Below are 10,595 nucleotides of genomic sequence, written 5' to 3'. Positions count from 1 at the left end.
GTAGCTGGTAGTTACCTGAATGTTCGTAGCTCTTTAAAAATGGCTGTCTGTCAGATATAAAACACAAAAATACGCCTGGATTAGAAAGCAAGGTGGCAAATCCTACTGCCTGGCCATAATTTCCATTATTTGTTTCAGTAAAATGTGCATCCTAAATACCAGTCTGAATAATTCTTCCGCCTTGCTAGAAAATGGTTAAAATCTGGTCACAAATAAGGTTTTCATGTGCTGGCCTGAAGTGAGTAAATTCAACATAGAATTGAAAGGAATCCAGTCCTTAAAACACTATTGGAGGTAATATTTTAGTTTCACCTCCATCCAAATTATCTAAAGTTATAATTAGTGTATTGTAACCAGACCTAAATATATCAAACAAAGAACCAATGTGATCACACCAACTGCATCTCCCAGAAGCCACCTGCTATAACCTGCATACATCTAAAAACAAGTCAGAAAAAAGTACATTATTTTTTAAAAAAAGCTTTATTTTTCATACAAACCTGACTCTGTCACATATCTTGAGGCATCATTAACAAGGTAATATGGCTTTGCTTAAATCAAACAATAATGCTTCATAAAAGTATCCAACGGAGTTAGTATCAACTCTTTTCTTTGTTCTCTCCTAGATGGAATGTATGCGTGTTTTGATATCAACTCATTTCCTTTACATGCTAGCTTAGCCAGCATGTTATATGAATAACATCTTTGTCAGGTAAATCCACCACAGGCACTAAAATCAGAGCTGGGGTCTTCTCTTCCAAATATTTTTCAAGGTATTCTTGCAGTCCTAAAATAGAAACAAAACAACTAATGAGTCCCCCTTGTCTTATTGTGTCCTATCTCTTAAGAATCATTTCTAAATACTTTTCTGAAAATTATTGTGGAGTAGCAATTAACAAAAGGAAGTGAAATGCAACTCTTGAATTTTCACTTTATATAGAAGGAAAATCTCCCACCTTCTTTTTGACTAATTTGAGATTAACTTTAGATGTTGCTTAAGGCCAGAATTCATCAAAACAGTTAAATGCATATTTCTTGAGTGAGTGAGTGGTCTGTTGATTACAGATACAGAGAACTGAACTAGAGCAGTAGTAAAAATACCAAAAGGCCAGCTGAAATTCAGTTGTCATTTTTGATATTTGGATGATCAGCACATAGTTGTCTATAAATGAAACTCTTCTCTCAAGTCCCATTGTGGGGCATCAATCAAAAGAGAAGATGTTAGAGTGGGCCATTTTAAAAAACATTATGAAGTTCATTTCAATTTGTAATCTTGTAGACACAATGAAGGAAGTCCAGGAATGGCAACATATATGACTGAATATCTGGAATTACAGTAAGATTCAAACTGCTAAAAATACAGACTGGCTACAAGAAGCTCTAAAAGGAGTGGTATGTGTGGCAGAATTTTGCAAATTTAAAAGTCCATTATGGGAACAGAATTAATAATTAAGAAGATCTAATCAGAATACAGAAGAAGAGTAAAGAATGGAAAATTTAAACTTGGCATCAAGACATTCTTGGTCATGCTCAGCCTCAGTAAACATGCTAGAAATCAAGCCACACAGAACCCTAAAGAAAACTACCAAAAACCCACTGAATGATCCCACAAAAGACACTTTCCTAATGATAAGGTATAGCCTGCAAAGGTTCTTGTTTCAATAACGTATTTCTGTCAGCAGCTTCTGGGATTATGGCAATTCTTTATAACACTAAGCAATCTTGGCTAGAAAGGGTGTAAAGAGGGCAGAACTTGCAGACTGTCAGAGCTTTTTTTTTTTTTTTGGCGTCACTGCCTGTGAAACTGTGAATAGGCAGTTCAGTCAAAGTGTTACCTCATCCAGGATAAAACAGGAATTTTGCAATTGTATTCACTGAAGCCAAAACTCCTCTCTCTTTATCTGGCAGCAGTAGCACAAATTAATGTAATAATGGCAATGCTGCCTACAAAATATTGCAAAGACAGTACCAGTCTTCTGAAATTCTGCTGGCTTCCTTTTGTATTAGCATCATTGACATTGGAGGTGAAGACAGACAAGGGAGAGCCAAAGATCAACAGTCACTTCAAAGGTCAAATGACTTCTTAATTTGGTGTGCAAAAAGGAACTCACTCTCTGTATTACAGATATTCAGCAGTGACCTGGTAATTAACTATCAACTAGCATTTTTCTTGAAAAATTTGACTTCAGAAAACTTTATGGCTATGCTGACTCAGAAGGCTTTAAGTAGAAGGGGTAAAGACAAGCCACCTCAAAATCACTGATTCCACTCTATTAAAATTACATTTATTTTTTTCATCAATTAAATTTGTGAAAATACAATTTTAGACTTTAGTATTTTATGCACAGGCTTAAAAGCTGTGAATCAATGCTAAAAGCTACCAAAACAAGTCCAGGTATACCTTTTAAAGGGAAAATTTTAAAATGGGGCTATCTGGAAATAGAACTATTCTTTGGTGGGTTTGAGGTGGCCAAAATAGCCATAAATATTTACATTTGAGTGTGCCCTAGTGGTCTTGCTTGCCAACCAGGAAGAGCAGTTTTGTGGAGGCCGCCCAGGGACTCCTGGGGTAACAAAAGTCAACAGGGAAACACAAAGGAAATATCTCAAAGAAATTAAGGGGAGTTTCTCTAGGAAGCTGACACAGCTGACAGCCCAGCTGAGGTGCCTTTTCATCAATGCATGCAGCATGTAAACAGGAAGAGTTGGAAGACACCATGCTGCCTGACATCTATGTCCTTGCTGCCATTACAGCACAGCTCAAGATGGGCCCATGGGAATCTCCTGGGGTTTAACAAGACCAAGTGCAAGGTGCTGCACCTGGGTTGGGACAACCCCTGGTATCAGCACAGGCTGGGGATGAACAGACCCAGAGCAGCCCTGCCCAGAAGGACTCGGGGGTGCTGCTGGCTGAGAGGCTGGACATGAGCCAGCCATGGGCACTCCCAGCCCAGAGAGCCAAACGTGTCCTGGGCTGCATCCAGAGCAGTGTGGGCAGCAGGGACAGGGAGGGGATTCTGCCCCTCTGCTCTGCTCTGGAGAGAGCCCACCTGCAGTGCTGTATCATCTCTGGGGTGCCAGCACTGGAAGGACATGGACCTGCTGGAGCGAGTCCAGATGAGGGCCACAAGATGATCAAAGGGATGCAGAACCTCTCCTACAAGGAAAGGCGGAGGGAATTGGAGCTGTTCAGCCTGGAGAAGAGAAGGCTTCAGTGTGACCTTATTGTGGCCTTCCAGTACCTAAAGGGGCCCTACCAGAAAGATGGAGAGAGACTGTAGTGATAGGACAAGGGGGAAATGGCTTCAAACTGAAAAAGAGTAGGTTTAGATTAGATATAAGGAGAAAATTCTTTACTGTGTGGTGAGTCACTGGAAATGATTGCCCAGAGAAATTGTGGATGCCCCATCCCTGGAAGTGTTCCTGGCCAGGTTGGATGGAGCTCAGGGCAATCTGGTCTAGTGAAACATGTCCCTACCCAAAATAGGGGGTTTGGAACTGGATGATCTTTAAGGTCCCTTCCAGCCAAAACCATCGTATGATTTTATGATTGTAAGTATATGAAATTTGCTCAAAGCAGGTGAACTTCATCTTTCAAGACGGATCCCCCTTCTCTCAAATAATCCACACAAATTCAAGGAGCAGGTTCCATATGAAGTGTCTTCCCACACTGCGATGAATTTTTTTTTTTTAACCTAGGTGCAGCAGAGGAATATGGACATAACTAAAACTTAAAAATGAACAAATTTATTGAGTGTCTTCTGGCTTTGCCATCTATTTCTGCCATTGCTTTGTGAAGACAGGATACTGAAATCAGTAATTTGATGATCTCTCATGCTGACTTAGCAGCCCTTTTATATAACATGGCACGAACTAAGAGTGTAATCTACTGTTTTTAAAGGTGATTTTCATACTAGGTAGAAAAAACAGGGCTCTGAGAGCTTCTAAAAGGTCATTCCAAAAGACTAGGAGGTGATTTCTACATCTTTGCTGTCACTGGCCTCAGCTGGATTTAGGCAGTATCAGATGAGGCCACAGAATCCACTTACATTTTTCAAAATCAAGTCCCTGTTATTGTTGCCATACTCTTGCTTCACTGTATATCTGCAGGGGAGTAGTAATCTAATAGCTCATATGAAAAAGGAAAATGGTGGCAAAAAGGAAAATGGTAGCAAGAAGGAAGATCACATTTAGCCCAGTACATAAAAAATTACTTTCATATTACTGCTATCTTTCCTTCACTTTTTAACCAAAATATATTGTTACATTTCTTAGAGCAGGTTTTAAATCCCTAAGCTAATAAGGCTCCATTGCTTCTGCTGCAGGGATCTGACATGCAGCATGTACTTTGAAAAGATGCATCAGAGGGGATCAGGTTCCTAACAGTTGACTAAGAGTTCCAGTCCCAAAAGATCTGCCCCTGGTGTGCAGAACACTTAACCCTTCGACCAGTACCAACATGACTATTCACAAATTATTGATGTCCCTAAATCCCTGGCAGATTGCAGACAGTTCTTGTCTCCCTTGAAGCCAAAGCATATGGTCACTAATGAGATGGATTAAAAATACATATACACATTCAGGGCTTTGCCACATGAATGTAAAGCCACTGAAATGTTAGAAGGTGATTGAACTGGACTGAACACTGTTAAATACACGATTAGCTTGTTATGGATCATTTCCATTGATCTATATTCTGTTTCACAGCATAGTTTAATTAAAGCTGTCTGGAACAAGTCTCTGCCTTAAATGATCCGGCAGTGCAATGAAAAGGTGAAACACGAGGAACTGGAGATGTCCCTTCCTTTCTTAAACATCCAGCTGACTGTCTCTGTGGTGTCCAACCACAGCAAGAACAGAAGCTGTGCTTTAAAATATTGTCTGTTTTTTCAGTCCAGGATTTTCATATATTTTTCTTAATATAAAATGATGTAGTGGAATATAAGATTTGGGGAAAAAAACCTGCATAGTTTGCTTGCATCATTTCAATTAATGCCTTTCCATCCAAAATAAAATCAAACCAAATAAACAAGAGTATAATGTTTGAATATGAAAGGGAGTCACCTGGAAAAATATGATTTTGTGCTGACTTTTTTTTTTTTTCTGCAGCTGTAAAGATTTTAAATCACAATGTGGGTATTTTTCACAGTCCAATAGTTGACTTTTCATGTGGTGCCTTATGCTTTTTGTTGCTATTCTTGATGACATTATTTCACATTGGTCATTTAAGGGACCAGTTTTTCAAAACTGATGTAAGATCCTCCATGGAATACTGATGATGCACTTCAGTCACTCTGGGCTAGGATATTTACGTGAACACAAGTTAAGCAGTTGCTTTGAATTGCAGGGGATGTCTGTTGTAGCCATGATATATGAGACAAATGACCAGTAGGACTTTGGATAAGGCTGTGAAACCACTTCAACCTGATTTCCTATAGCAGTCCTTGGAACTGTGACTATAAAACAAATCACAGAGGGAATAGTAGTTGTGTTTGGAACTCAAGTCATATGCCTGGTCAGTTGCCAAAGCAGCCCGATCTGCACATCTGTATTTGTAAACAATTCTTTCATAAAAACTTGTCTCCAAGGATTCCTCACATGGACCCATCTACACTGACAGACTTCTTTCTTCTCTCACTAAACTACTTTTAGTTGTACTAATGGAAATACCTTTTTCAAGTAACCACCTAACATGAAAATACAGCTTATACTGAAAGCACCAAGGGCAACGTTAGCTACCCTCTTTCAGCTTGTTCCTAATACTGGAGTACCATTTTAGATGATTGCAACCTCTTTTGTGAAGGATGTGGTTATTAGGATCCTGATAGGACTCTGTCACTTTGGACATGGAAAGAAGGCAACACTTCACCCAGCAGAGCATTCACCAAGAGAAATCATGGAATCATTAAATGGTTTGAATTAGAAGAGACCTTTAAAGCTTATCTAGTCCACCCCCCTCCCCTGCAATAAGCAGAGACATCTTTAACCAGACCAGGTGGTTCAGAGTCTCATTCAACCTGACCTGAAAAGTTTCCAGGGATGAGACATCAATTACCTCTCTGGGCAACCTGTTCCAGTGTCTCACTGCCCTCATTGTAAAAAACTTCTTCCTCGTATCTAGTCTGAATCTACCTTCTTTTAGTTTAAAACCATTACCCCTTGGATAAGGGGTACATTGTCACTACAAGCCCTATTAAAAAGTCTCTCCCATCTTTCTAATTAGCTCCCTGTACATATTGAAAGGCTAATAAACAATCTCCCAAGAGCCTTCTACAAGCAAAATAACCCCAACTATCTCAGTCTTTCCTCGCTGGAGAGAGATGTTCCACTCCTCTGACCATTTTTGTGGCCCTCCTATGGACCTGCTTCAACAGGTCCATGTCTTTTTTGTGCCAAGAGAAAAATCTGCTATAAAGAAAATACTAGCGCTCTGTTATATTTCACTGCTAGTCCTGTTTGTGCAGTGGACTTCTTGTCCCTTTGGAATCTATCCCAAACCTAAAAGTTCTAGCAATGTTTTTAAGCAGGCTGCAGTGAAAACATAATGAAAGTTGCTCTAGGCTTGATGGGTACCCACAGGAGTTGTAGCAACTCTTCCTACAGCTGAGCAGATGAAAAGAAATGAGGAAAATAAGCTTTGTTTCCCTGCATGCCATACTGATAACTCCTTCTCTCAGATTTAGTGAGGAGAAGTTGCGAGCACAAAAGGCAGCAGTCGTGCACCCTCCTGTTCATGGGAGATACAAGAAAAAGGAGTGATTGGCTTATCTTAATCCACACTAGCAAGTCAGTCAGTATGCCTGAACTCTGCACCACCAGCAGCGAGAGGAGAGGGACAGCTGGTATAAAATGATCAACTCTGAAGGAACCCAGATTCTGCCTCTTCCTCGCCCAGCCACACAATTCTCTTTGCTGTTCCTCTGTTTCAACAGGAAGGTGTGGGAAAGTAAAAGGGCTCACTCATAACCAGGGAGGGCATTAGCATTTAGAGGACCCTCATTTTTCTAGAGCTGAGTCATTTAGCTGAGTAACTGTACAAGTCTTTTTAGACTGTAGCTCATGCATTTTTTTAGCATCTGAAAGAAAATTAGTAGACAAAACAGTTATTTTTAGTATTGGTTTGATTGTGGGCCTGTCAGCCTTGGTGATGCATCTCTTTTATCAAGCTGCCACAGTATCTGGTTTTGTTTTCAGAGCAAAGTTTGATTAAAGACCAATTTCAGGAAAGTTACTCACTGTGGGTGTTAATTAGTGCTTCCTGGCCTCTGCGGGGTTTATCTTATGATCTGTTTCACTTACTAAACCCTGTAATTCAATTTACATGAAGATGGGAATGAACTAACCTTTTTCTATTCTTCTGAAGGCTTCTGTTTAACTCAGTCCTGAAAGAAACTCTCTCCTATCATTCCTTAATAAGGAATTCTACTTTCTAGCTTTTTAAAATCAAAATTAAAGCAATACTTCACATCTATAATGACTTTTCAACTAATGAACTGAGAAAGAGCATCAGAAGAGGGTAGATAAACTTTAGGAAGCCTTTACTTTTAAATAGTGTTTTCAGTGGTGCCCAAGTATAATCATCTTTTTCTCTTCCTCTGCATCTTTCTGGGAGTGGAGCATTGTCATTCTGTACGAGAAGGTCGCTGGTGTTGTTCTCCTCCTCTCTTATTAGCAGACAAGAGAAGCCTTTTGTCTTTCTGAAAACAAAAGGCCAGCTACTAGGTCAAAAATATAAAAAAAAAAGTGGTTGATAAAGAAAGACCGAATAGTACTGGCAGGTAAAAAGTAGTAGCTGGAAGTGAAATTTATAACATGATATAGGTAAAATTAGGAACTACTGAATAAAATGAATGAAATGAAAATGCCATTGGGGTACTATAAAAATACATGCAGACCAAAAAAAAAAAAAAAAACCCCAAAAAACCAAAAACACCAACCCAGTGTACTCAGGTACATTGAGTATTTGAAACTCAGGTTGAATAAAATTTGAAACTTAGGTTGATTAAAACATGAAAACAGTACTAAAGAGACCAAACCTGTGAAAGAGAAGATGACCTAAAATGGTTTTTTTTTTAATAGTAGACAGCCTGCATAGGAAAACTGAGTCTGGGTGAGGCAACATATTCAAGCAGAGTTCATAGACAGTTCCATCTTAAAAGATCCTCTTGCAAGTATGCATTCTCTTGCAAACTTCCTCCCAGATTTTGAAACTTAAACTCCATTCTAGATGTAGAACGGACTTAGGGTGGTAGGGATGCTTCCTAAAGTTGTACAGTGTGACAGATAGACTAGAAATGCTGAGAAGAAAAGGAAATAAGGCAATGATAATCATAAAATAGATGAATATTTACAACAATTACGATTTCAGGGGAAAAAAAAAAAAAGCCATCCCTGAAACAGCTATAAGCCACCCAACTTTCACAGTTACCTTCCAACGTGCACACAGTACCAGTCCAATTAGGTATCATGCGCATCAATGGCAAGTTGCAGAAATAAATGTGACTCTTTTAAAAGATAAACAAATGTTTCTGAGCTCCTCCTATCTGGTATTAGTTAGGGCTGTTTCTCAATAGAAAGAATTGAAATTTGGCTTCCATAACAATTCTTTCAAGCTGCTGGCTACAGCTTAGAAAATAGCAGAACATGAAAACTCATCGCTGTGTGTTTTCCAATGTTCTGTTTTCAGTCATGTCCTATATACAGACTGAGAATCGGCCTATACAAGGTTATAAATGTGCACTTTTGTTTAAAATGTCATTAGCCTTCTGCACTAAATAAAGAAACACTTAAGCATGCCCTTCCAATACTCACAGTGAGGTCTAAATATAATTTCAAAGAAAACGGAGGACTGAACTTTCCAAGTACAATCACTCAGAGAAGAACTTGCGCTTTTTCTAAAACCATGACAGAGTGCAAAGATCACAAGCCTGTTTTCCCTGTGTGCTATCCTTCAACCCTGTAATCATCCAGTCTCTTTATGGGGTGGATGGTTATTGAATTTGTATGCCAGCTGTGTCCAGAATCTCTGGGGAGGATGGGCTGTAAAGACACCAAGCAGGGGTGAGTTATGAATGGAGACAGATCATTACAAACATAGGAAGCAGTAAGGACCCATTTTTCAGGAGGCATTTTAGAATGCACTTCACAGTATGTGTATGTACTTGTTCACCTGTGTAGTCTCACCTGAATGTGCCTGTGTGGGCAGACAGAACCACAGGATTCACTGGAGGCTCACACACATGTTTTTGTTGTACTCTAAATCAAATAAACATGTACTTCATTTTTTTTCCCCCAGATTAGTTGAAAACTTGGTGTGAAAATGATCAACTGCAACAGCACCTGTGCAGTAACTATGGAACTTGGATTTTCACCCTTAGGTCAAATTACAGCTACTGACTTTTGGCCTATAGTCCAGGAGCATGAGATGGGCAGATTTGCAAGCTGTAGGACAGTTGGTTGCTGTGCCCTTCAGGTAGGGCTGGGGACACTGGTGGGGCAATGTGTGTGGGAAGCCCGGCTGTGCCTGCTGGTAATGCAAGAACTTTTATCTCCAGGGCCTGTCAATCTGGCACCTTTCACAAGTGTTAAATTCACTTAAGTATATTTTTTAAGAAGCTGTCATGAGACATACTGAAGCAAATATGTCCTTCACTGGTTACACATGGACTAAGTTGTAACAATGTTTGTTAAGTGCTTTGACATCCCCAAGTGATATGTTTGGTACAGCTTCCACATTTGTTCGTTTATTGAAGTCTGCTAAATAGTCTTCAAAGCCAGTGGGTTAAAGAAATACCTGACTGGACACAGTGCATCCAAAAGGCTGGACCACAAAGAGATGTTTATACAATTAGAGGACACCACATACCTCTGCTGATAGGAGAATTTAGTCTATAAATAATAGAAAAGCTTTCTAAAAGATGTTGTGGTAAGCATCTTTTGATTTGGTACAGAGAAGATTATATGATACTTGCTTTATGTTGAGTTAAGCTGTGATAATTTAAAGTAATACTGATGGAATAATTGTTTTCAGTTTCTAGGCCAGATTCTCAACAACTGTAAATGGTAGCTATACTAATTTACACCTCCTGAGGAGATTGCATGCTAGATTATATATTTATATATGGTAGATTATATATTTATATCTAGTATCATGTGCAAACTAATGCAGCTATTTCTAACATTTACCATTGTAAAGAACTCTGAAAATTTAAATCAATCTTCTGCACTAATGTAAACAGTGTATTCTAACAGAAACAGATAAAAGTGCACTGAACATGTTAAATACATTATTAGGTCGATGAAGATCATCCATATTGATCCAGGTCTGGCTTCACAGCCGTTTAATCAATGCTGCCTGGAAGATGTAACATAGTGGTCATGGCATTTGCTGCCTTTTGTGCTGAGTGAATCAACAAATGACTAAAATTTCATCACTGCTACAACTGACACTTATGCAAAATTAGCCAGAGCAAGCTTAAAAAAGGGTAGATCAGTATTTAGAGGTGGAACAAAACCCAGCTTCTGTTTTAATGGGGAAATTGTGCTGCCAGAGGTTGCTGATGATCCCAGAAATTTGTGGGCTCTTGATAGCCCCA

At 39.2% G+C, this 10,595-nt stretch overlaps 1 protein-coding gene across 4 annotated transcripts in view; it reads right to left on the bottom strand.

The window, feature by feature from the left end:
* Positions 1-473: 473 nt before the first annotated feature.
* DPH6 (diphthamine biosynthesis 6) overlaps positions 474-10,595 on the bottom strand; it is a 186,076-nt gene continuing 175,954 nt past the window's right edge. For all 4 annotated transcript variants that reach the window (XM_038136841.1, XM_038136840.1, XM_038136842.1 and 1 more), the window contains exon 15: positions 474-787. In XM_038136841.1, the coding sequence (XP_037992769.1) occupies positions 672-787 (116 nt within the window). In that variant the 3' untranslated portion in view covers positions 474-671. The remainder of the gene's footprint in view (positions 788-10,595) is intronic.

The sequence above is a fragment of the Motacilla alba genome, chromosome 5 (assembly GCF_015832195.1).
Source record: "Motacilla alba alba isolate MOTALB_02 chromosome 5, Motacilla_alba_V1.0_pri, whole genome shotgun sequence".
Classification (NCBI taxonomy): domain Eukaryota; kingdom Metazoa; phylum Chordata; class Aves; order Passeriformes; family Motacillidae; genus Motacilla; species Motacilla alba.
The sequence above is the reverse complement of the archived record's forward strand: the minus strand, read 5'-3'. Positions and strand labels throughout refer to the sequence as shown.